The sequence below is a fragment of the Pseudopipra pipra genome, chromosome 19 (assembly GCF_036250125.1).
Source record: "Pseudopipra pipra isolate bDixPip1 chromosome 19, bDixPip1.hap1, whole genome shotgun sequence".
Classification (NCBI taxonomy): domain Eukaryota; kingdom Metazoa; phylum Chordata; class Aves; order Passeriformes; family Pipridae; genus Pseudopipra; species Pseudopipra pipra.
Genome location: NC_087567.1, coordinates 5,970,162 through 5,995,547, shown reverse-complemented (window position 1 = coordinate 5,995,547; position 25,386 = coordinate 5,970,162). Strand labels below are relative to the sequence as shown.

Genomic DNA, 25,386 nt, shown 5'->3' with positions numbered 1-25,386 from the left:
AGCACTGGAGACAAGAATGAGGAGGCCTGGGATGCTTGTCTTGAGCAAAGCAGGACCTGGGGTCACTGTCACCACACTCTTGACCATGCAGGAGGAGGAGGAATGCTCTGCCTGGCCGGTGGAGGGAGCTGAGGTGTTGGGATGTGCCCAGAGCTGGGCAGTGGGACACTGGGAGGTGGTGCTGGTCCCCGCTCTCACCATGTCACTGCCACGGTGGTGAAACTCAAACTGAACGTTAACCTTGCAGGACTCAGCAGGGGAGATTATCTGAGGAAACCCTGGAGCACTCAAGGGACAGGATAAAGCTGATCCTCCATGAACTTCAAACAGTAGGCGACAAGTTTGTGCAATTTGACACGAAGGACACAACTAGGCAAAACTATCAAAAGGGTAAAATATGCCCCACTGTTTAATAGAATTTAGTCTTAATGGATGTTAGTGGAAAACAAAACACATGATTAACGCAAACAGAGCAGATGGTTTAAAATCTGTTGTCAGTCTGGTGATTACATGGGCTATTTTTTCCCCTCACTGTCTCGCTGCACGGAGCAGGTGCAGCTGGGGTCAGTTAGTCCCAGTTGCAGTGTACATAACTTACACACCATACAGTAGCTTCAAAATAGAGATCTAGAGCTTTTAAAAAATAGGCATTCTTCTGCAAAATCGAATGTTTAATTCCCTTATTGACAATGAGAGCAGCGTCGTGCTGCCCTCAGGTGGCTCAGACGGCGGCAGCTCCACCCCAGTGTCCTCTTATCCCTGACCCTACAGTCCAAGACTTGCAGTTCTGGTTAGTAAATATATATAATAAATCACATTTAAAATATATACATTGGCCTTTTTAAAAAAAACATTTACAGTTTATCAACACTGGAAAAAAAAAATAACTGGGTTTGTCCCAGGTTGACTCACGAGAGTAAAAATCAGTTTTAAAAGGTTTCTGTGAACCTCTTGATAAAGTGCCACTGGTTGTAGCTATTTGAAAACATCATGTCCATGATGTGGCACTTGCCTGTCAGACATAGACAGTGGATACACTGAGTGGGACAGAAATCAGAGACCAATTCATCAGGAGAGAAGTGTCTTAGAGCCTCACAGTGACCTCAAGTCCCAGCCAACAATAGGATTTTAGGTTTCTTCAAGGACTTCTTTGTCTTTGCTTTTCAGCCCAGAAGCCAGGCAGGCACTTCTCACCTGCCCAGCCCACAGCACAGCTGCCCTCAGGAGCAGAGACGCTTGGGATTGTCCAGTTGGGCTTTGCTCCCCTTCCCATGCAACAGGACAAGGGGCTGCAAACAGTCCAATTCAGCCACAAACTCCCAGAAGGATTGGGAAGCAAATTCCTCCTCAGCCACCTTCTCCCTTTCCAGTTTGGCTTTGCATTGGCGATTTTTTTTAAAAAAGAGGGGAATACATGGATTTTTCTTTCCCTTTGTTTGGATTTTTTTTTTTTGCAACAAATGGCACTTCAGCACAATCTTTCAGTTCCCTTCTGGTGCTCCGATGCTTTCATTTGCTTGGCATGCCGGGCGCGAGCCAAGTTCGGGGCTCTTGGACATATTTAGCCATGCACTACTGAGCAGATCCTGCGAGAGAGAAATCTGTCTCCGCGAGAGAGAAATCTGTCTCCGAGCGATGCAGCCGCTTCCTCCCGCCTGGATGCAGGGAGCTGTCTCTGCAGCCATGGGCCGTGGCCACATCCAGCGCACAGGAGCTGCTTCCCGAGCCGCATTCCCGCGGTGCACGCGGGGTCAGCTCTCCGCCGGGCCTCGGTGCCGCGGGGAAGGATCGCGCCCGGCCCCGAACGCCGCTACTGTTCAACAATGCTGGCGGCGGCGTTTGTGCCAGCAGCTCCCTGCAGGGAGGGGGACTGGGAAAACGGGCTGTTTTCTCACAAAGAAAAGGGATAGGGGAGGGGGAAAAAAAGAAATTAAAAAACGTCAACACGCTGCTACTTCGCTCTGGAAGGACCAGGGTGGGGGTTTGTGTAGGCACGGTGTTGGCAGAGGGCAAACTCCATTGAGCAGCACGATCCAGACGGACTGGCCCAAATCCCCAGGCCTTTGGTGCTGCCATCACCATCCTCATCGCTCTGGGAAGGGGCAGGAAGGCCCCCCATGTCCGGCAGGGCCATGACAGAACATCCGCTGCTTCGGAGGCTGTGCCAGCCCCATCCCGAGGGGGTTGTGGGTCCCGCCGGAGGGATTTCGATCCACTTGGATTACACGCTGCCTGATGCTGACGCATTTGGAAAAGTGGCAAATAAAGCAGAAAGGTTCCTTCTCGCTCCACAAGCTGCCAAATTGCGACAAGCCCTGTCTTCTTTTAGCTGCTGTCAGGCCTTGCCGGGGCTGGGACTGCTCAGTAAATCGCCAGCTCAGTGGCGGCTGCCCGGGGAGGTCTCTCCTGTGACACATTGTTGGCAGGGGATAAATAATAAGAGGCAAGGCTTGACAATGCAGTGGGGAAAGAGAAAGGTCCCTTGTGGAGGCTCCTCAGCTCTGTGCAAGGGAGCGAGGGCTTCTCCGTGGCCTCCAGGACCACATGTGCAGCCCCCTCTGGGCTCTCCTCCTGCTTCCAGTCTGGTGGGAAATGCTTGACCCCCTCGGAAACCGGCCCACAGCCACGCTGGCACGTGTGACACAGAGCCAGGGGTGAGCAAGAAGGGCAGCTGTGTTCCCAGCTGCAGTGTAAAGTGCGGGGAGGGAGCGGCTGGAGAGACCTGGTGGCGCCGCTCGGTGCCAGATCCGCTCCTCCCACGGCGAGGGGCACTGGCGGAGCAGCCGGAGGTGAGGAGGGGAAGGAGGGAGCAAGCCTCAGTCCAGCATCGCGTCCAGCTGGTCGGCCAGGTCGTCAAACATGTTGCTGATGTCTTCCAGGATGTTCTTGGCCGAGTGCACAGTCCCAGGGTGGCTGGGGAGGAAAGGGAGAGAGTCAAAGCACTGCCCAAAGGCTGCAGGTGCTGATGGGGAAGGTTTGGCCAGGCTGGACCAGATCAGTGGCAGCTGGAGCTCAGCACACAGCTGGGCTTGAGCACCAGTGACCTGTGTGGTGCAGGCCGTGCCCATGCACAGCTTCCCAATCCCACCTCAGAGGTCCAGCCCCAGGATTTCCCTCACCTCTCTGCCTCCTCCACCGTGATCTTCTTCTCAGCTGCCTGCAGGGTGGCTGCCAGTGTGGAGTTGGTCTGCTCCAGCCGCTGCTGGGCCAGGGTGGCCCCCGGGACAGCTGCCAAAGGCTTTGCCAACACCTTGCTGCCTGTGTCCAGTGTCAGGGAGCTGGGACCAGGCAGGGACCCGATCACATCTGGCACCGCCTCCGTGGCTGCCCAGGGAGCAACAGTGTGGCGGGAGGGCTGCAGGACCTGCTGGTAGATGGTCTTAGGCCCAGAGAAGACGAGCTTGGTGGATGCCACAGAGGTGTGCTTGGTGGGGACATCTGCAGAGGAAGGGGATTCATGGCACATGGTGGCACAGGTCCTCCTTGCCTCCCATACCAACACAGGAGGGAGCCCCAGGCCCTGCCACCACCTCGGGGACACCCCCACAATCCCCCTTACCTGCAGTGGGTGTCCTCACCACGGCTGTGCCGACCAGCTCCGTGGGGCTGGGGGCTTTGGTGGGGCTCGGTGCCTTCTTCATCCCTTTCTCCAGCGACAAGATGCTTTTCTCTATCTCGGCAATCCTGAACTCCACGCTGTCATCGTCAAAGGCATCCCCGGCCAGCCCAGCCCGTGGTGCCTGTGCTGGTGTGGCAGGGCCTGCGATGCTCACTGCCTGTGCCTGGGCATACTGGGGTGTGGGGGTGCCCCCCGGCTCAGCCTGCCCGGCCATGCTGAACGCCTTCAGCACCGCCTGCAGCGGCTCCCGCTCCCTGAACCGCGGCCGGCGCTTCACCGTGTCCGACTCGGTGAGGTTGAACTCCAGCACGGGCGGCTCCTTGGCGGCAGCGGGAGCTGCCAGCTCCTTCTCAGCAGAGCAGGGGGGCTCTGCTGGCTGGGAACCAGGCTCTGTGTTCTGCACGGCTGTGTCGGCCTTGGGATGCCCAGTGGGCTTCGGCCGCTGTTTGATGGTTAAGTTGCCTTCTTCTGCAAAGGGGATACACTCACTGGAGCTGTTCTGGGAGGATGAGGAGGAGACCCCTGGCTTGGCCTCCTCCTCTGTGTCCGAGCAGGCGTCCTCTCGCTCGCCCTGCGCAGCCACCTCTGTCATGGGACCGCTGGGCTCGCTCAGTGTCCGTCTCCGTGGCTTGCTGCTCTCAAAGGGGTCCCTGCTGCCATCAGAAAGCGTGGCACTGCTGGTGTCACCGCCAGCATAGGACTCGTCACCCACATCTGCCCGGGGGAGACAGTCCTGAGTCAGGTGCAGTGGTTTTGGGGCCAGGAGGGGCTTGGGCGGACTCGCCCCTGGTGTTCCCTCCAGCGCAGCCGCCAGGCTCTTCACTGTCCTGCCACGGCCAGTGTCACTGGGGGTGGCACCTGCATCAACCACATCCTGGGGGGCCGTGGGCTGCTGCTCGGGGTTGGGGGGCTGCTCACTGTCTGCCTCGGCAGCAAGGGTGCTGGAGACGGAGCTGAGGCGCTTGGGAGGCGGCGGCGGAGGGCCCTTGCGCTTGGCACGGATGGCGAAGGACTGGCTGCGGGTCACCTTGGCATCCACCTGCAGACAGGCCCGTGGCATTTGGCTGCGGCCCGGCCGCCGTGTCAGCGTGGCATAGGAGCCCAGGGTGCTGGTGGGAGCCCCCTCCTCCTCCTCGTGCTCCCCGTCCGACAGCGCGTAGCGGTTCAGGCTGTGGGAGCGCTTCTTGTGCTTGAAGCCTTCGCCCCCGTTGTGCTGCTCCCCGGCCGTGGGGGACGCGGTGGGCGGCTCTGTGGGGCCACACTGGCTGTGCAGGTAGGAGAAGCCTTTTTGGGCTGATGTCTGCAGGCTGCTCTTCTGCCCTGGGGAGATGGAGGGGTATGGCTGCGCCAGGGCCTTGGGCTGCTCCGCTCCCAGGAGGGATGGGACCGTCGGGGATTTCAAGGAGATGTGTGGGTACATGAAGACATACGGGGCTGTTCCCTTGCTGGGGGTCTGGGGAGGAGTACAGGGGGTGACTGCTGGAGTCCCGGCTCCTTTCTGAGCCGCGGGCCGGGCGTACTGATCCGTGCCTTCGGGCAGGTTCCTCTCCTTGAGAGGGCTGCCTCCGCCGCCGTTGGCAAAGCCATTCAGCCCCTCGGGGGACACGAGCATCCCGTAGGGCTCAGGACTGGGCCGTCCCGGCAGGCTGGCCGGGCTCTCCTTGCTGCGGGGCGGTGCACAGGACTGCCCACTGCTGCTGCTGCTCTCCCCACTGCCCAGGCTCTCCTGCGAGGGGCTGGAGAGGCGCCGGGACAGCACGTTGTCCTGTGAGTGCCCCGAGCCCCGGGACCGCACCCCGATGCTCTCCTGGCTCCGTGACATTCCCTGGCTGCTCTTGATGCCGAGTGTCTCATGGCAGCTGTTGGACATGGCCGTCTGGAGCTCGTAGCTGAGCTCGCTGTCCTGGAAGGTCGTCATTTTGGGGGTGTGTGGGGACTGACACTCCCCGTTCTCCAGTGACTCGATGGTGACAATGTCCAGGGAACCGGGGACTTTCCGTCTCGCCAGAGTTGCTTCTGCTTGGTTGAGGCTTTTGCGGAGGTCTCTGAGCTTCTTGACAGCCAGCATGATCTTTTTCTGGTGGCCTGCGGGAAGGAAAAGGACATTAGGTTGGCTCCAGCCCCCAAGGCCTTTGTTTTCTGGCCAAGAAGAGTCATGGTCACGTCACCAACCAGAGCAAAGGCCTCTGGGTTATTCAAACCCTGCCTATGGGAGGGAACAAACTGCCTCCAGCATCTACCTGGCTCAGCCCAGCTCCAGCCTGCCAAGGAGAGTCCTTAGGGACAGCCATGAACTGCCCTTTCCGGGTGCTCAGGACATGCCTGCACCTCCCAGCCTGAGGGAGAATGGGGCGTGGGGACTGGGTGGGAAACTTGGCTGGCCTGGGCCACCCCAGCACCACGGGAGGGACTCACCCAGCTTGTTGATGCCGATCTCTTGCAGATCCTCCCACGTCAGGTCCGTCACGATGGTGATGGAGTCATAGCCATTGTTCACCAGCTTTTTGTGGTACTGGGGCAACCCGATGGCACTGAGCCAGTCCATCAGGTCAGCCTGGAAAGAACACGGAGATGCTGCTGTGAGCATCAAGGCATTGGCAGCACCTTCATCAAGGCATTGGCAGCACCCTGTCTCTGCTCAGGAGTCTGTGTTTTCAGGGTCTCTCTGACTGCATTAAGACAGTCAAAGCCATTGCAGTGTGTATTTACTTAGACCCGCTCCTGGTCCTGTCCTGGGGTGAGAGAGCTCTGAGAAAAACCTAGAAGCAGAGGGTGACCAAAGCCCCGGTGCCAGGGACTCACCGGGATGTAGTTGGGCAGCCACTCGGCGATGCTCAGCTGCCCGATCTCCGTGGAGATCTTTTTCCTGTGGCCTGGCTTGGTCACGCCGATGGCCGTCAGATCCTGAGGGGAGCAGAGTGGGGCCATGGTCAGCTCAGAGAGCACAGAGCAGGGGGTACCACTGTCAGCAGCTCAGGGGATGCTGACCAGAGCGAGGAAGGACCTGCCCTACCTCCGGGGTCATGCGGCTGATGGTGGGCACGTCGTAGCCGGCGTTGAGGAAGTTGGCAGTGTACGACTCCAGCTGGAACTCACGCAACCAGTTGTAAATGGCTTCTGCGTCCTGAGGAGAGGACAGGACACAGCACAGCCCATCACGGTGGCTGCAGGGGCTGGAAGGACCTGACTGCTCCAGGCAGGACAACGGAATCCCCTTGGGCAAGACCCACTTGTCGCCGGCCTTCTCAAGACCCAGTTCCCTGTGTCCCCAGTGCAGTGAGAGCTGGGCTGAGTGCCCCAAACACAGCCCTCTCACCCAGTGCACCACTTCCCAGTTGTCCCAGTTACCTTCCCCTCGAGGAGCTGCTCGGGACGCAAGAACTGGTGGGAGAAGACCCTCTCTCCAGGGGGGCAGCTCCCTGGGGTCTCTAGGCTCTGTGACCCTGGTCGAGGGGAGAAAGGAGAATTGTCACGGGGGCACTTGAGCAGCAAGCAGTACCCATGGCTGGGGGGACACCTGTCCCCAGGGTCCCATGGAGCTGGGACAGCCCTCACCTGCTGTGGTTGTCAACTGCCCATTGCGTGGCTCTGATCCCAAAAGGTGTTGCTGGAGGTCGTCGCTGGAGGAGGGCAGAGGCTGAGGGAGAGAAGGAATGAGTGAAGGAGGGACCCTGCTCCAGAGACAAGACCTGCCACACCCGCAGGAGCAGAGGGGTGGTCCCTGCACTGGGCTGCTGGGCACAGCTTCCCCCAGTGAAGGGCTGGTCCCCAGCAAGAGATCTAGACAGGATTTGGCCCAGGGCCTTTTTTATCCTCTCAGATGACACAGGACACAGTGGAGATGCTGCATGGTACCAACCATGGCCTCCAGCTCCACTCAAAAAGGCCAGCTGTGCTTTGGGGAGCAACTGAAGACCCCCCAGAAGCATCTCCCTGCTGAGTCCTGGCAGCAAGTAGGGGTTTGGTGGAGGATGCTCAGCTCCAGCAGTCCTTCCTTTGAAAGGAGGGAGACAGGTGGACAGGGAAGGGGCTGGGGCTCCATCTCCAGCCTGAGCTGGCGCAGGGACGGGCCGGGGGAGCAGGGGCTGGTGCCTACCCTGGCGTTCTCGATGAGGATGCTGGTGCTCTGCCCGTTGGTGCCCTCGGTGCTCTGGCCGCTGCCAGCGCTGCGGATGCTGCCGATGCTGCCCTCGCTGCCCACGCTGTTCCTGTCTCCTGCTGCTCGGGGCAGGCAGGGAGGCCGTCAGGAGCACCCCGGGATCGGGGCTGACACAGGGCACAGAGGTCCCCAGCAGGGACCCGAGTGCCAACACAGTGACACCAGTAAAAAACAGTCTCCCACAAGATCCCTCTGGCCACAGACGATGCACCAGTTCCCTCCCGCCTCCCAGCATGCACGACACAGACAGGGTGACCTGGGCTGGCAAGGGACACACAGAGGGGACATGGGGATGCAGCCTGGCTGAGGACACAGAGAACGAAGGGGCTGCTCTGTGGGCTCCCCTAAACTCCCTTTCCCTGCGCCTGCTCCCTCTCATCTGGCTGCTTCCCCGCTGAGAGGTGGAAGGAGAGTCTCCCCCCGTGTCCCCCTGCCCAGGCAGGGCTGGGAACAGGGGAAGGTCCCCAGCCCCTCTCCCTCCCCAGCTGCTCCCCTGACCTGAGCTGTCAGGGCCCGGGGCCGTCCGGGTTAGGGTGAGGTGGCCACTTGGGGCTGCCTGGTGAGGACACTCGTCGGGGAGGTGCTGCAGCCCACCGGGGGGTGCTGGGAGGGCCCCAGGGGGACCCTGGCGCTGGTGTGCGGGTGCCACACGGGGGACAACCATGCCTGCATTCAAAGACAAAACACGTGTGGTCAGAGCTCATGCGGGAGGCAGTGGGGGGGGGACAGTTGAGCCTCAACCCCCAAATTACCACCCCACCAATGGTACAACCTCCTGTGCCCATCTGAGTCCTTCTCTTCCCCCCTAGCTAGCCAGGGCTGCGGGGCCTGTCCTACAGGAGGTGCTGGGAAGGGTGGGATGGTTTCACACAGGGGACTGTCCCCAGCATGGCCACTGACCTGTTCGCTTGCTGATGACCTCAGCGATGGAGGGGGGGAAGTATCCGACACGGTCCGTGCCTTTCTGGGCATCGTGGATGTGCCCCTTCCATCGCCCGTCCGGATGCTGCTCCAGGACCTGCCGTGGAGACGAGAGGGGTGGGATTGGTACCCAGGGCCATGGTGGGGCAAGGGGATGGGGAGCAGGGAGCAGCCTCACCGTAATGACGTCTCCTGCTCGGACGTTTAGAGCAGTCGGGTCGTGGAGGTTCCAAAAATCCTTCAAAGCTCGGACCTTCAGGATTCCTGATGCCTCTGAAGGCAAGGGACAGAGGGAAGAAAGAAGGTGCCAGAGCGCAGGGAGGAAAGAGAGTGGGTTCATGGAAGGCAGATGGAGAAAGCAAAAGCAAGGAGAGGGGAGAAGAAAACATTACTACTGCAGGAAGGACTCAATCTCCAGACATTGTCCACATTTGGGATGTGGGCACATATGACATATGACTGGGATGCTGGCACTTACAGCCACACTGGTTTAGGCTACTCAGGAGCACTGGGAGCCCAAGCAGGTCCCAGCAGGAGGAAGCCCCTCTCAGTGCTGTCCCCACCTCACCTCTCAGCAGCTGCTTGATGTCCTTGCTGGCGTGTGAGGTGGTGAACTGGTTGACAATGTCCAGCGCCGTCTGGTTGTAGGTGTTCCTGATGTTCACGTCAACACCGCCCTGCCCAGGAGGAGACGTGGTCATGCCCAGACCCTCCACTTGCTGATCAACTCATGGGGGATGAGGGACAGAGGGGAAGGGGTGCTGGCTGACCCCCAGAGGCCTGTCCCCCCGTGCAGCCCCGTCCCCACCGCGCTCACCTCCAGCAGCAGCCGCACCACCTCCGTTTTGCCGTAGAGCGCGGCCTCGTGCAGGGCTGTGCCCGTCTTCGTCTGCTTGTTGATCTCAATCCCAGCCTTCAGCAGCTGCCTGGTGAGAAAGAGGGAAAGGCATGAACAGCAGGCCATGGACATCAGGGCCAGGCAATGGGCTGCTTTGTGATGGGAATGGGACAGCACCTGGCACCTTGCCTTGAGGATGAGGGGCTGAAGCAGGGAGGTGGGTTTGGGAGGATGCAGGACTGAAGCCATGATGGCTTTTTCCAGAAAAGGGCAGTGCCCTGGGCTGGCAGGGAGTTACCTGATGATCTCCTTGTGCCCGTTCTTGGCTGCCAGGTGCAGCGGGGTGGTGTAGTTGGGGTCAGTGGAATCCTTGGACTGTCCCTCCAGGAGGGCGACACACAGATGGCTGTTCAGCAGCAGCTGGGCCACCTGCATGGGGCACAGGTGAGCAGCTGAGTGCAGGTACCCCCCCCGCACCCTCCCAGCAAGGGACTGGGGGCCAGCCTATGACTCCCCATCCCACCAGTCCCCTCCATCCAACAGCCCCAGGGCTCAGCCTGAGCTGGACAGTGCTTGGCAAGGCCACACTCTCGTGAGGGGCCATAAAAGGTCACAGCAGCCAGAAATAGTCTTCCCATAATCAGGCTTTTCAGACCAAGCCCTAAAAACCTCCAGTCTCTCCAGCCCAGAGCAACTCTCAGCGTCTCAGGGCAACCCAGAGGCACAGAGGAGTTATTTTTACTGCCCTGTTTATAGCTGCAGACATTATGGATACTCCAAAAATGGAAATATCCCCCTTGTCCCCTCCTGGTGGGGCATGGAAAAGTCTGGCTGGCCGTGCTCCAGCCCAACCTGGCAGTGCTGGCTGCGCTGGGGTGTCCCAGAGCACAGAGTGGCCTATCCCCACAAGCTGTGCCAGGGACCTGGAGCGGGGCCGGATGCTCAGAGTTTGCTGGGATTAGCCAGCTCAGCCTATCTGCGCTTAACCGCAAGCAAAGCCGGGGTGGGTGGGGGGAGACTGTGGAGAACCAGGAGCGAGAACTCCTGGCTTCCCTCCCAGCCTGACGCTGCCCTGCTGCGAGGTCAGGAGCAAAACCCACAGCTCCCAGGCTCAGGATCTGGCCTTGTCCTGTCATGGGAGGAGGCAGGTGCTGCCTGCTGGGCTCCGAGGCTTGTGGCAGTGGGAGAGCGGTTGTGGCCAGACCCAGCACTTTGCTCCCAGAGGAGCCAGCCGGCTCCAGAGCCGCCCCTGGAGAACGAACCAGCCCAGGGCAGAGCCCCACAGCACCCACCTTCAGCCGCCCGAACTCGCAGGCCAGGTCCAGCGGGGTTTTCTTCGCCTTGTTGATGAGGCAGGGGTTGGACTGGTGCTGGAGCAGCATCTCCGACTGCGGGGAATCAACGTGGCACAGGGGGGCTCAGCATCACCCCGCACCCCTGCCCCCATCCCCCTGGCACGGCGGGGTTTGCCCCCACCCACGAGCCCCCAGCGTGGGGGGTGCTGGACTCTCACTTACCACCTCGTAGTGGCCGTACTGTGCCGAGAGGTGCAGCGGGATCTGCCCGTCCAGCGAGGCCATGTTGACGGAGGCGGCGGCGCGGAGCAGCACCCGCACGGGCTCCACACGGCCCTGCCACGCCGCGTAGTGCAGGGGCCGCATCCCTGCGGGGAACGGGGCTCAGCAGGGCTGGGCACGGCCCCCGGCCTCGCCTGGGGGGGCTGACCTGGCTGCCGGGGGTCGTGCTGGGGGTCACCCCTTACCATTGCTGTCCTTGATGTCCACAGTGGCCTGTGCTTCCAGGAGCAGGGAGATGAGGTCCAGGCTGCCGCCCAGGGCTGCGTGGTGCAGTGCCGAGAACCTGGGACACAAGGCAGGGCTCAGCCCGGCCCCACAGCTGACCCCACAGCCCCCTCTGCATGGGGACATGGGCTGGGATTGTCACCAGCTGTTCGTGGCTATATCCTTCCTGATTCCCTGCTCCCAGTGCTTCAGTTTCCCCATAACAAAACACAGATAAATCCCTCCAAGCTGTGCGTGCTCCAGGGCTCAGCAAGGGATCCAGGGACTCTGTACCTTGGGAAACCCCAGGGAGAGGGTCCCTCGCCCCCCCTGTCCCATGCAGGAGGCAAATAGGCAGGATGGAGGGAGATGCATCTCCCCTCTCCCTGGTGCAGCCAGGCAGCCAAACACTGCTCACAGCATCTGGCAAGCTCATCGGCCCAGTGGCTACTCCTGCCCCTCTGCCAGCTGCCCCCTCCCCATGCCAGCAGGGATGCCGAGAGACCATGGCAAAGCGTGGGAGGCCGCTGGGAATGAAAGAGCCCTGTGTTTTGGGGCTGTGAAAGCGGCCTGTCTGCCTGGCACTCCCCCCGTGTTGTCACATGAAGGACCAAGGCCGAGCAAGAGGGTCCCTGTGCCACCAGGGATTAGGCTGTGTGCCACTCCAAGGGGGCTGAGGGGCTCCTGACAGTGCCAGCGTGGGGCTCTGATGGGCTCTGCAGGGTTCCAGCCCCGTGATGGGGATGGCTCTCCTCGTGATCTGCAGTCCCAGAGCACCCCCAAACCCCTGGTCAGTCTCTGGATGTTGCAGGAGGGACACCAACCCCAGCAGAAAGGGCTGCTCCCTCCTCCAATACACCCACCATGTCCACGGGGCACAGCAAAACCTCTGCCTTGAAGTGTGAATGTGAGGGGTAAAAAATCCCCCTGACCCAGCCCTGTGGGGGTCCTTGCAGGGCCTGCTCTGTCCTGGGGCAGCTGCACAAACCCCTGCTCACCTGCCCCATCCCTTCCAAGCCACAGGTGAGGTGGTGCCAAGGACACCACCAGCACCATGGCTCTCCCAGGAGAGCCACACACTGCCATCCCTGTGCTCGGGTCTCACCTCCCCATCGTCCCTTCCTGTGCCCCATCCAAACCCAATGCCCTGCCTGTGTCCCTCTGGCAGAGAACAGACCCTTTACCTCCATTCCCATCAGCAGCCCTCCTGGAGCTGCCCGAGCACAAACCCTGTGCCTTATCAGAATCGGATCATTGCTTCTACTACTAAATATTTTTTTCTATTAAGCTCCATCTGCACAGTATTATTTTAAGATGGAGCTATCCTGCATGTTCCCAAACCCCCACTGGCCTCTTAGAACTCATCATGGACACCTCTTCCTACAGAGTCCTCCAAAAGAAAACATGTAGAAATTAGGTACAACAACAGAACATAAAACAATGCTAATGACTGACAGGTCAGAGTTAATTCAATAAGAATAATATACTTATTTATTTTATGGGCCTTTGTGGTTTCTTTAACTCTCAGTACCCAGCTTATTAAGTACTTGGATTTTGGAAGTAATGAGCTACACAAATATGCTGTGGTCACTTGGCAACCTCATCTTTTCTTTCCCTAACCCCCCCAAACAATGGGATTTTGCTTTTGGGATATTAAACACAGGCACAAGCACGTGCAGGCGGTGGGGCTCCTCCCTGCTTCAACCAGCACTTGGGACACAGGGCACTGGCTGGACATGCTGCCATCCTTATTCACTCCCATGCCTATGGAGGGGGATGCAGAAGAGCTTTATGAAGGATTTTCAGCATGGATTGAGCACAGCCCTCAGCTCAGATCTGGGCAGGTGTTGGCTCTGCCTCTGCAGGGCTTCCCCTGGCTTTGGGATGCTGTTGTGTTCTCTGTTGATGCTGTATGATACCCTGAGCTGCAGGACCAACTGGCTATGGGGGAGGACAAGCCCACCCAGGCTGGTGGCAGCAGCACCCAGCACCCTGCCAGGGGAGCACTCACCCGTCCGCATCCTGGTAGTTCACGTTCAGGCGCTTGGCAGATCCCAGGAGCTCTGGGGAGAGAAGAGCCGAAGGTCAGGGCAGGAGGCAGAGCCTGCACCGCCCCACAGGCCCCCGGGATCCCATACAGACCCCATCCTGCAGCCACACCAACCTCCCAGCGCACAGAACAGTGCCTGGCCCATCCCGGTGGCCTCTCCTCTCCTCTTCTCTGCCTCCACATTCACCTCCACGAACCCTCAGTGGACTGACCAGCTCCAGCTCAGACCCTTTTCCCCCTCTGTCCCCCCTGCCCCATCTCTGTGTGCCCCCGGGATGGGTCGGACCCCGCAGCTCCTGTCACCCCGGCTCAGAACAGCACTTCCCTCCCCTTTATAGGCACTGACACCCCAAAACTGCTGAGTGGAGCCCTTTTGCCCCCCACTCACTCCCTGTGCTGGCGCTGCCACTGAGGCCTGGCCCACAGACCACATGGTTGGCATTTTTATGGCCAGGACAGAGGCTGAAACTTCCAGCTGTGAATGCAAGGATTGTGCCACCTCGGGTATCCCCATCCCCCTGCCCATCCCTCCCTCCACTTTGGGGACCTCTGGGCAGCAGAGGATGCTCACCCCACCCTCGGCACAGCCTCACACGCACCCCCAGTGCACCCCCAGCTCCCCGCTCCTTCCTGCAATTAATTCCAATGAATTCCTTCCTCCCACACAGAGAGGACATTTTATTCTTCACCAAGGGGTTGAGAGCGGATTAACATCTCTGGAATTCATCCGCCAAGTCAAAAGGGAAAGAAAGGGGAAGGTATGTGGGGGGCAAGAAATGCCGCCGCTCCTCCTCTGCCTTTCCAGGCAGCCCCATTGCTGAGCCAGGGAGGATTAAATGCTTTGAACAGTTTTCTGTGCTTTTTCCTCTGGAAAATCCAAGTCTGAGAGCTGGGCTCCGAGCCTGGGGGTGAAACAGCTGCTTAAACCCCACTGAAATGTGGGAAATGGGAAAGGAGCCCCCTCCCTTGTAGCTGGGTAGATCTCCAGGACTGTAGATCCCTCTCCTCCTTCTCTTTCATCTCCTCCTCAGTTCCCTTCTCTTCTCCCCCTCTCCCAAGGTCTCTGCCCATCTCACATGGCAGATCCCATACAAAGCCATACTGGGCTGTGTGACCCCTCTGCTGGAAAAGGAGGGCTGAAGAGGGGCTGGCTCATTCATCATGCAAATGGATAATTAAAGGAAACCAAGGACCGGGGTGTTCATTACTGCAATTTACAGTGTTTTGTAAACAGCCTAATTAATGCAAAATGGGCTTGGAGTGGCTGCTGGTGAAGGACTTGTGACTTGAAGCCACAGCTGAGGGGATCAAGACAGGATCACCCTAATTACCTCTCCCAGAGGCTGTTTGTCTTTGAGCGGAAGCCACCAATCCAACAGCCCTTCCCAAAGGAACTGGCTCCCAAAGCAGTGGCTCGGCATAACTCCCACTGTTCCCTCCCACCTCCATGTTGCCCAAGAGCCCAGGATCTGGGGTCTCCATCAAGGACAAGTTACTCTCCTTGGCCCCACCAGCCAGGAAAAAAATAACATTTCACTTGTAAACAGGCCACCCGTGATCCGAGTCCCGGAGCAACTGTAACCACCGACCCCTGCAGTGCCACTGTCACAGGGATCGCACTCGGGGTGTACGGCGGAGCCAGGAAGGGGCTCAGCCGTGGTGGGCAAAGGTCTCATCCTGTCCCTCCAAAAGTCTTGGGACAGATCCTGCAAGTGGGAAGCAGGAAGGGCTGGGAAGTGTTTGCTGCTGGGGGATTTTCAAAGGACGCAATCGGGATAAAATTAAAAATAAACAAAGGGTTCCACTGATCCATAGGCAGTGCCTGTGAAGCCATCACCTCCCACTCCCTGAGCGATCCCCCAGCCCCCTGCCTTTAACTGGGGGTTATAAATAGGTATTTTAAAGGACACTGTAGGCCAATGTGGGATTGCTCCCATCAGCTGCAGCTGAAAACTGCCACCAGGTTTTGCTCTGAGAAAAGGTGGGGAGGGGGAGAAGGAGGAAGAGGAGAAGGGGTCCTTACCCAGGGTAGGAGGGGCAGAGTCTGAATGATGAGAGCTGGGTAGGAAATGCTGGGAAGAGAAGGACTGGATGGAGATGCCCACTGAGCACCAGCACATCCGAAAGAGGCAGAAACAGTCCACAGCCCCTGGGTCCTGGAGTTAAGCAATGCCCACTATTTGAAGAGGGAGAGCTCACCCCAAAATCCCATCCCTGACCCCTTCCTACAAGAGGACTGGGCTGGCCAGGGGGGTCCAGTAAGCAGGGCTGGGATATGGTGGGTGTCCTTGCCTGTTTCTCAGCCCCAGGAGGCAGCTGTCATTATCTGCATCTCCCTGAGCAACATTCCTCAAATTAGTTCCCTGCTCTGGCAGCCCAGGAAGGTCAGGACTCGGGGCAGGACCACGCGGACACAGCGTGGGTGGCAGGAAAAGCAGTAGGTCCCAAACAGCAGAGTCAGGAGCAGAATCCCCTTTGGGAGTCTTCCCAAATGCTTGGATTCACCTCGGGCAGGAAAGGAAAGGGCTCATCCCCGGTTTGTAGGTGGGTAAATTGCTGCTTGGAGAACTGGAGGGTTTGCAGCCAGGCTGGAAGGTGCGGGACTGTGCAGTCCCAGGCACAAAGGCTCAGGAAAGGAGGGGACTGGAGGGATGGAGGGGAAGCAGAGCACAGCCAGACATCTGGGACCCCTCCACCAGCACCATCCTGCACACCCTGCCCTGTACTGCTCACGGGGCTGGCAAAGCAGCCCCCAGAAACCCAGTGACAGAAAGGCAGCTGATGAGAAGCTTCCCTGCAACCCTCTTCCTCATTCCATCCATGTGCTCCTTTTGACTGATTCCCCAGGTTTCTCCCCATTTCTTCAGCTCTTTCTCTCCCCGTTGGTGCCCAGGCTCCCCATTCTTTTCCACACAGATGTTCTGGGGTTCAGCAGAGGCTGTTCCCAATCCCACAGCCCTCCCAGACCAGCTGGCTGAGAGGTGCAGCTCCAGCCAGTGGAGGCTGGAAAAGGGCTGCAGGGTCGATCCAGCTACAGCACTGGGATGGGGCAGCCGGATCCTTCCCAACCACATCATCACCTCTCTAGATTTGCACCAGAGCAGGCGCACCCGGAGCTGACCCACACCCCCCACTTCCCGCCAGGAGCACGCTCATATCCCAGAAAGATGAAACCAGAAGAAAATAGACCCAGTGCCGAAATGCAAAACGCCCTGAAGGGGTTATTTCCAGGGAAAACCCAGCTTGGTGCATCCCAAGGGTTAACTCCAGCCGTGGGTTCCCCCTGCTCGGCCCCGCTCCTCAGCACGACCCCTCCAAGGGGTTCCGCCAGGCTCCCACCCCGCTCTGCTCCCGGCCCTGGCGCATTCTCCGGCGCCTGCCCGGGCAGGACGAGGCTCAGCAGTGCTGGGCCGGGCCTGAGCGAGGCCTCGAGGGAGCCAGCGAGCTTCTGTGCAGTGTCTGGCTGCCAAGCGGCAGCGGGAAGCACCTCCGGAACGCTCCGGCAAATTGCTTACAAATGTCGGGCCGGCCGCCGGCCGTGGCGAAGGCAGCGCTCACCACACGGGGCCGAGACCCTCATCCACGGCACGATCCGGCTCTGGCCCTTGGCCTTTCAGATTCCTGCTAACCAGGATGGCACAGCCCCGCATGGCGCATTCCCAACCACCTCTCCCGGCCAAACAGCCCCCTCTGCCCGTGCCTCAGTTTCCCCGTGGGGCTGGGCTGCAGCCCCATGGTGGGGATGCCAGGCTGGTCTGAGCTCCTCGGGGGGTGCAGGGGGCACCCGGGGAGTGGCCGGCCAGGGCGGGCACCTCACCCACACCGCTGGCAGCCGGCCCGGCACAAACCCGTATTTACCCCCCCAGGCGCTCGCCTGGCGCCGGCTGTGCCGGCTGCGTGGAGCCAGGCGTGCCCTCGCCCCGCCAACACCCCCTGTGCCAGCACACTGGGCACCCTGAGTCACCCCCTGCCCTTCAACGGAGAGCTCGTTCCGCAGGGACACCCATGAGCTTCGCCCCGAGGTCCTGGAGAGGGACACAATCCCTCCAAAGCGTTGATCCGCTCGTTCGGAAGCAGCGGCGCGCTCTCCTGGGTTTGGCTGCGGAAGGAAATGCCCAGATATCCCGTGGAGAGTCCTGCCCCTTGGCTCTCACACCGTGAATCAGGCTCCAGGACACAGTGCCTGTGCTGTGACCCCCCTGGTTTTGTCCACTAAAGCAGAGCTCCTCCACCACAAGGCTTGGTTGCTGTGCAGGACACACAGATCTTAACTGGAGATACATCTCCTTACCAGAGATGCTTGGAAAAATACCCCTTTCTGCTGGTCCTGTGTCACAGACTCTCACCTCTTCCCTTTGTCCTGGGAAATCACATTCCCATGCTGCTGGCTGCAAGTATCCCTGTGCCGTGAGCCTTCCCTGCCATGCTGCAGGTCTGAGCATCCCTGTATCATGTACTTCCCTGTGCTGCCAACCATGAGCATCCCTCAACAACCATTCTGAACGTCCTACACCATCAGCATCCCTGCATCCATCAGCATCCATCAGTATCCAGCCCCGAGCATCCCTGCACTGCCTGCTACAAGTACCCTGTATTCAGGGATCTCTGTCTGGTCACTGCAGGAACACCATCCTGCTACCCTGGATGATGGGAGGGAGACCATGTGCTTTGGACACACCAAATATACACACATACCCTCCTTGGAAAACGAAATTCACCTGGGGACTGTCACCACTAAGCCAACAAACTAGCTGGAGGAGCTAATCAGCTGCAATCCTGCAGAGCACCAGCTGTCTCTGATGGTGGTGGCAGCCTCAGGAGCTGGAGGCAGAGGTGGCAGGAGGTGGCAGCTTCACCCAACCTGCTCTGTGATGGCCTGGGGTGGCCCCGCCTCAGCACACAGTGGGTTTGTGCCCGGATTCAGGACAGACTTACTGTCTTACCCAAAATCAAGACCTGAAGAGGTGATGTCCATCCCTCTTCCACAGGAATCCAGGAATCACCCTTCCACAGGCACGTCCGCTGTGGCCACCCACACCCGGCTCCTCCCGGCAGACTGGCTGCTTCGGGAGCAGTTTCCCAATAGGTTCAGAGGAGATTCACCCACCTTGACAGGGAAGGAGTTCAGCCACAGAGATGTTAGGAAACTCAACCAGAGTTGCCCAGCAAGCTTGGAACAGAGGTTGGGTGAGAGCCAAGGGCTCCTGACCCTGGTGCCTGCCACAGCCACCAGCCCACACCCCAAACCCCAGTGCTGTGCCCAGCTCTCTGGGCAGGCAGGGGATCCCCTAATGTCTCCCATGGTTGTGGTGGGTGAATTTGGATGCCAAGGTGCTGCTGTCTGGGATATTCTGGCAGAGCACCCATCCCTGTGTCCAAATGTCACAGGTGTCCAAATGCCAAGGGTCCTTTCCTGCCTGCAAATGGTCCGTGCTGGGTTTGAGGATCCCCAGTGTCCCTGTGGATAGGCTCCCCACCAACGCTGACAAACAGGTCCTCTGCCAAGCCAGGAACTGTGGGGTGGTTCCAACTGGGCCAAAGCCACTGGGTTAACTGGGAGAAATGGGGAGGCTGCAATCAGGGAGGCAGACTCCCATCAACACAGGGCAAACAGCAGTGATGGGAGAGCATGACACTGCAGAGGGCCCCTTATCTGTCCTTACACCAGCATCTGGCAACTCCTCAAGAATAATGGGTGTCTTATCCCTCGTGAACCTATCAAACCCTGGACTTTACACTGCCCAGGCTGTGCGAGGGCTGTCACACCAAGCCCCACTCCTGGTTTCAGCAGCCTGGGTCCAGCTGGAATAACCCACAGCAGGTGCAGTAACCTTCCAGGAGCTGAGCTCCCGGCAGCTCCTCACAGCTCCTCCTCACATCCTGAGGGCAGGACACAGACGCTGTGCTCTGAGCATCCCTGCACCAAATGCTTGTTTCCAACCTCAACAGAATTCCGCCTTTACCCCTGGCTTGAGCCCCAAATCTTAGGGCTTACAGCCACGCAGAGCCCAAGCTGTCCCTGTCACCAACTTGTCTCTGCTGATGGCATGTCTGAGTCTCCTCTGGCAGTTCTGTCTCCCTCCTCATCTGTGCTTTCTCCTTCTAAGCTACAATGTGTTCAGATACAATGGTGGGTGATGGTGAAGGCAGGTGATGGCAAAGGCACAGGAGTTTGAGAGGTCACTTTCCCTCCTGGGCTGGGCTGCAGACCCACTACAGGCAAAGGGAAGGGTTTGGGGATATGGGAACAGGACTACAGAGTCAACTGGCAGCCTTTTTCCTTCTTTGGGAAAGCTGTGAGCCTTTTCCAAGGGAAAATCCAACAATTAAGTATTTTGAAGAGGTTGGCAGCAGGAGGGAGCTGGGGCAGCATCCCTGCACAGCACAGACATCGATCACTTACCCCCAGGCAGTCACCCTGAGACCCAGCCAGACCCCCAATTCCCCCCTGCTGCTTCCCTTCACAAGCAAAGCAGGAAAAAACAGGCAGTTTGTTCAAAGTGAAGGCTCCCAGAACAATGAAAGGAAAAGCAGAGTCGGAAACCCTGTCCCCATCCATGCAGCTGGGAAGAAGGTGCAGCTCTCGGCTCTCACCCCCCAAGGTTTGATGGCCACAGCACGAACAGAGGGGCAAATATCAGAGGGAGGAAAGAGCATCACAGGAGTCCTTTGGGGCTGGATTCACCCCTTGCAAAAGCCAAACATGTGCTCCTGCTCTGAGCTCCAGGCACTCAGAAGGATTTCAGCTGCGTGGTGAGATGAATGGCACTTGCTCCCCTTCCCCATAAAAAAATTTTGGGGTTTGCAGCCGTTGCCTACCCCAAAGTGATGCACCCAGTCCAGATCCCCTGGCAAGGGGGAACAGTAACAGCTCTTCCCCACGGAGCTGAAATCGCATCCTCCCAGCTCCATCCAGGATGGAAGCAGCTGGGAAAGGCTTTGGGTGGGGGAGGCCGGGCGGCTCCTTCGGAGATACAAGGGCTCCTTTCCCAGCTGGCCGGGGAAGCACGTTACCGGGAGGTGAAGTCACCGTCCCTGCTGGGACCTGGCCATTCCGCTCTCCAGGATATGAACTCAGAGGAGCTGTATTTGCCCAGGGAAGAGGTGGAGCCTTTTCCATTTCCCCCATCCTTCCGAAAGGACAGGACGCCTCCTGAGCGGGAAGAGATGGGCCGATAGCAGCGGGGGCCAGCGGCCAAGTGCGAGCACTGCCTGCACCCCCTGTGCATCACCGGGCACACCGCGGGGCCAGGAGCCACCCCTGGGCCTGGAACCAGAGGAGCATCTGCTCCAGCACCAACAATGCACCTTAGCTCCCGTCCAGCTGGTTCCATACTGGCTCCAACTGGTTCCCTGGAAGCCAAGGAAGGGGCTGCGGGGCTCTGGTGCTCCCTGGATATCCAGGCCAAGAGGCTGAACCTACAGACACCCTCAGTGTTCTCATTAATGCGACACCGAGCAAATAGTGCATTAAAATAATCTGTGGTGGACGCACTACAGATTGACGAGGGCAGAAATAACACAAAAGGGACTTAGAGAGATTAGGAGAACAAACCCAGGCAGATTCAACCCAGGGAAAAATGCAGATTGCAGCATCTGGGGAAAAATAATCCAACCGGCAGAAGGTCAATGGGAGGAAGAAAGAGGGGAAGCAGGATGTGGGGGGACGGTGAGAGCAGTGTGAGTGTGGGCACGGAGGGAGCTGCTGGTGGGGAAAACAACCTTGGCAGCCTTGCAAGGGGGGATGCCACATCCCAGGGTACCATCTTCCATCACGTACCCAGGGCTGTGAACATGACAGAAGCTCACAGGGGGCATGAGAGGTGAGCGACAGGAGCCAGCACAGGAAGATTAGGGCAGGTCAGTAAAGTCTGGATTATCTGAGCAACAGTTAATTAGGGAGGGCGGGCAGGGACGCAGCAACCCACCTACACCTGGAAGGGTTTGATGCTCAAGAGGAGCACATAGCTTATTTTATGGTTCTAACAATGAATCCCAGATAAAAATGAGAGCAGCCAACAGTGGCCAGCAAAACCCTGCGGGCTCAAGGGAGCAAAACAAGGATCCAGCCCCTACACTGTGCTTGGAGGGTTGCAGCAATCATGCAGCTCCCAGGGGAAGCAGGGCAAGGCTGAGGCTGGAGGACCAGGCTGCCATGGCCCCATGGCACTCCGTCCTCATCAGTGTCAGCCCGGCACCTGCACATGGCAGCTTGGCATCCAGGAGCTGCTCCAGCCGGTGGAGCCAGTACTCAAAGCACACAGGGATGCGGAGGCTGGAAATCCTGTGACATCCTCCCCTTCTGGCCCCAGGGAAGCTGCCGTGCACCTGGAGCAGGCGCTGCCAGGGCGGACGGAGCAGCTGTCCCCACCCTGGCTGTGCTAATCTGGGCAAGGCACACACAGGATGGGAGGGGAGGCACTGGGAGGTCACCCAGAAGGTCGATGGTTCAAGTGCTGTCACTCCTTCCCGAGGCCCTGACAGCCGGGAACTGAATTTTCCCCAGAGTCCCCCCCGCCACCAGGCCGTGGGCAACCAGCCTTCAGCGGCCCAGGACTAACCTCAGACGGCTGCTGGCGTCCCAAGTTTGGAGTCACACGTGGTTAAAAATACCTTGCGGATGCCTTTCCTCAACTCTGACCCCGCGAGCCAGTGCTGCCGCCAGTCCTGCTCGGGACGTGCCGGCGGGGTCCCCTGGGACAGTCACAGCCCAGTCTGTGCAGGGACAGGACAGATGCTGCCTGGGGACTGTGTTTTCCTCCCTAGGAACCAAGGATTTCCATTCCTGTGGGGGCTCCTGGCTACACCCTCTATTGCCAAACCAAAACGAGAGGCTCTTGGCTTCCTCCAGCTGCCTGGATCTGAGCAGCTTAAGCAAACCACGTCCTTCCCTCCTGGCCAGAGACAAAGTGGGGCCTCTGGTTCCTGCCAGTCCCAAGGGATGCAGGATGGGTGACTGCTCTCACAGATGCCATGGTGCTGCAGCCATTCATGGCATCTGCATTGGGAAAGAGCATAAGGACCTCACCCAGCAGCAGCTGCTCAGCTCCCAAGCCATGATGGAGGGGAGGGCTCCCTCTCCAAATCTTTTCTCCAGTGATAGCAAGGGCTTATCTCCTTGCTGCTCCCATCCCTGGCGCAAGGTCACCTACCAAAACACATGGGAACTGAGCAGTTGCTCCATGCTGCTGCCAGTGGGGAAAGGGTGCGGGATAAGTCCACCCCGGCAGGCACGGGCCAAGCTCCCTCCAGCCTGGGACAAGCAGCCTGAGAGACCCAAGGCCATGGAAGCAGCATGGCTTTGCCCATGCCCAGCAGGAGGGCTCTTTGCCAGACAGATCAGAGCCTTCAACTGCCTGCCTGGGTTTCCAGGTTGTGCAATGCCACAAAGTGGGAGAAGCCATCACCACACTTCCTGCTGAGCATCTGGCCAGTGGCACTTTTCTTGTACCTTAGCTGGATTGGGATATTTTCATGCAGCTGTGGCAGTGAAGGATTTACCTGGGACCCCGGTCTACAGTGGGATTCCATACCCAGGGGACAGTAGAGGGACATGACAGCTGTATCACCAGGATGTCCTGCACCACTCTGTGTGTCCCCATATGGAAGCAGCAATTGCTTAGTAGCCAGTGACAAGTCTATGTCCTGGGAGAGGCATCACCCCACCCCTGTGCTGGAAGCAGGAACCCACCCCAGGACTCCGCACCCATCCTGCCATCCCCATGGGGCCCTCAGTGACTGTGGAGCTATTCTGGGCACTGCGTTCCTGACCCCCTCCCCTTGTCCCAGCTGCTCCGGGGCCGGTAGGGAGGGCAGCGAGTTCCTCCCATTGCCCAGCCCGGACGCCAGAGCCAGGCAGCAGCTGCTTGGGGACCAGCTGGGGACAAAGGCTACACGGAGCAGTCCCATCCCCCCCACGTACCTTGGGAAGGATAGGGGCTGATTTACAGCAAGGTCAAAGGCATCACAATGCAACTCTGATAGATGAGGGGAGCTGGATCTGAGGACCACCAGTCCATGGGCTGAGCTCTGGTTGGCACGGCAGCTTCCCGTGCAGGGATGGGGCAGAGGGTTGGGGGCTGCACATCAACACCTCAGAGCTGTCAAAGAACAGTCCCACCTAAGCACCAGAGGTAAACTGAGGCAGGAGCAACACCCATGTCCCTTTGCCAAACCAAGGTAGTGCCCAGCTTCCCGTAGGGACCCTGCTGCCTGCACGGACCCTGCTGCCAGGCCAGCCCCCGCCATCCCACCCCAGCCTGGGTGCTCCCCACACCCCGGCCCGACGGAGAGGTGGTGGGACACAAGCCAAGGCCTGCCCGCTCCCTGGACCCCTGCCGGCAACCCGATCTGTTTACGCCTTCCCAGCACGGCGGGTGCGTGTCGGGAACGGCCCCGGCAAGCCCGAGTTGGCGGCAGAGGCAGGACGTGGGAGCTGAGCACAGAAACCCCCACCTGCCGCCTCGCAGCATCCCGGGGGGGTGGTGGGGAGAAAGTGAGGGGAGCACAGGGAGAAAAGAGACCCTCCAACCTCCCTCAGCTCCTTCTCGTAGGAAAAGGCACCTCTTCTTGCACAATGCCACCCCTCCTGTGGCACGCCGTGCCTCCCACCTTGGCCAGGGGATCACGGCGGGTTGCCTCATCCCCAGACCCTGCCGGCAAAGGGCTTTCTGAGCCGTGCCAATCCTTCTGGGAAAGCACTGGGAGAGTGAACCGCAGGCATTCGGAGCAGGCTGCAGTGGAACAGAGCAGAGCCATGACTTTGGGGAGCCCAGAGCTCTACACCCTCACACCCACAGCAGGTTTGGGGTGGAAGGAACAGAGAAGCAGCTCCAGGATGTCCATGGGCTGCTAAATATAACCAGTGGGACAGATGCTTCAAGACAGGGAGTTGCTTGTGTCCCAGCACTGCCAGGAGGAAGCTGAGGGTTCCCCCAAGGCTTGAGCAGCTCTTGGGGCTGGAACACAGAGCGTGGTCAGAGGCAGCTCTTCAGTCTGTGCAGCAGCCTCCTTCCCTGCAAGGAGGAGCCTTCCCCTTCTTTTTAAGCCAGCAGGATTAGTGGGTGCTCATTCAGGGAAGTCAGGAAGGCTGACACAGTCCTTCCCACCTATGTCAGCCCAACAAAACCAAACCAGAGCTGCTTCAGCCCAACCAGAGCAGCCAGAGCTGCAGCCCAAAGCAACCCCTGGGCCATGGCTGCCCCCATGTTGCTGGCCAGGCTTGCCATGTACCTGTGTCCCCTATGTAGGCAATGATTAGCCACCAGGGAGGACTCTGGCCCCTTTTGGAGGCCACTGAGGCAAGCGGTGCTCATGTGACCTCGCCATGGCAGGGACACATCCCAGGTCCCTGAGGGGCCACACAAGCTGTGAGTTGGGTGTCCTGCTCAGGCAAGAGAGGACACCCATGGGAGGGGGCTCCCAATCCAGTCTCCATATTGCTGTCTGCACCCAGTTAACCTACAGCTGGAAAACCCCCTTCAGGCTTATCCATGCCTGTCCTGGCAAAGAAACAAGGTGAAGCCTCTCAATGGGCTGCTCGAGGGTGAGAGTGAGAGCCAGCAGCCCCTGGGATCAATGCTCCAAGGGGGCAGGAGGCACCTGCAAAGTGGGTGGGAGAGCCCGAGCCAGCCTTGCCACCAAGGACAGCTCTGTGCCGGGCACCTGATGGCCTCGCCATGCTTGCCAACTCCCTTTGCAAGCAGACAGGGTGCCTTACACAACCAGCCATGCCCGTGGCCGGTGTTATGAAACCCTGGGAGTTTTCCCCCTCACGGCACAGCCGCCCACTGGGATCGGCCAATACTGGCTGCAGCTCCCGGGATGGCACCCGGGGGAGGCCGGGACAGGGGTCCGGGCACGGCAGCAGCGCCGGGGGCCACGTGCTCCCTGCGCAGCCTTGGCTGGGGCCCGCGGGGGAGCGGCGCTGGCAGGATTTGGCGGAAGCGCAGCCGGACGTGTTGCACCAGGTCTGGGATGCTGCAGGAGCCGCATACCTGCCTCGCGCACAGGTTTTCC

At 59.3% G+C, this 25,386-nt stretch overlaps 1 protein-coding gene across 3 annotated transcripts in view; it reads right to left on the bottom strand.

Annotated features, from left to right (window-relative positions):
• Positions 1-1,611: 1,611 nt before the first annotated feature.
• CASKIN2 (CASK interacting protein 2) overlaps positions 1,612-25,386 on the bottom strand; it is a 32,869-nt gene continuing 9,094 nt past the window's right edge. Inside the window, exons 3-21 of one of the 3 annotated variants that reach the window (XM_064675866.1) lie at positions 13,330-13,381; positions 11,300-11,397; positions 11,055-11,200; positions 10,830-10,925; positions 9,836-9,966; positions 9,517-9,625; positions 9,268-9,376; positions 8,878-8,972; positions 8,679-8,796; positions 8,277-8,444; positions 7,716-7,837; positions 7,175-7,256; positions 6,968-7,062; positions 6,633-6,743; positions 6,422-6,523; positions 6,035-6,173; positions 3,560-5,704; positions 3,120-3,438; positions 1,612-2,913 (exon numbers count right to left, since the gene is read on the bottom strand). In XM_064675866.1, coding sequence (XP_064531936.1) covers positions 2,817-2,913; positions 3,120-3,438; positions 3,560-5,704; positions 6,035-6,173; positions 6,422-6,523; positions 6,633-6,743; positions 6,968-7,062; positions 7,175-7,256; positions 7,716-7,837; positions 8,277-8,444; positions 8,679-8,796; positions 8,878-8,972; positions 9,268-9,376; positions 9,517-9,625; positions 9,836-9,966; positions 10,830-10,925; positions 11,055-11,200; positions 11,300-11,397; positions 13,330-13,381 — 4,334 coding nt within the window. In that variant the 3' untranslated portion in view covers positions 1,612-2,816. The remainder of the gene's footprint in view (positions 2,914-3,119; positions 3,439-3,559; positions 5,705-6,034; positions 6,174-6,421; positions 6,524-6,632; positions 6,744-6,967; positions 7,063-7,174; positions 7,257-7,715; positions 7,838-8,276; positions 8,445-8,678; positions 8,797-8,877; positions 8,973-9,267; positions 9,377-9,516; positions 9,626-9,835; positions 9,967-10,829; positions 10,926-11,054; positions 11,201-11,299; positions 11,398-13,329; positions 13,382-25,386) is intronic. The other 2 variants (XM_064675867.1, XM_064675868.1) reach the window with 2 other exon arrangements.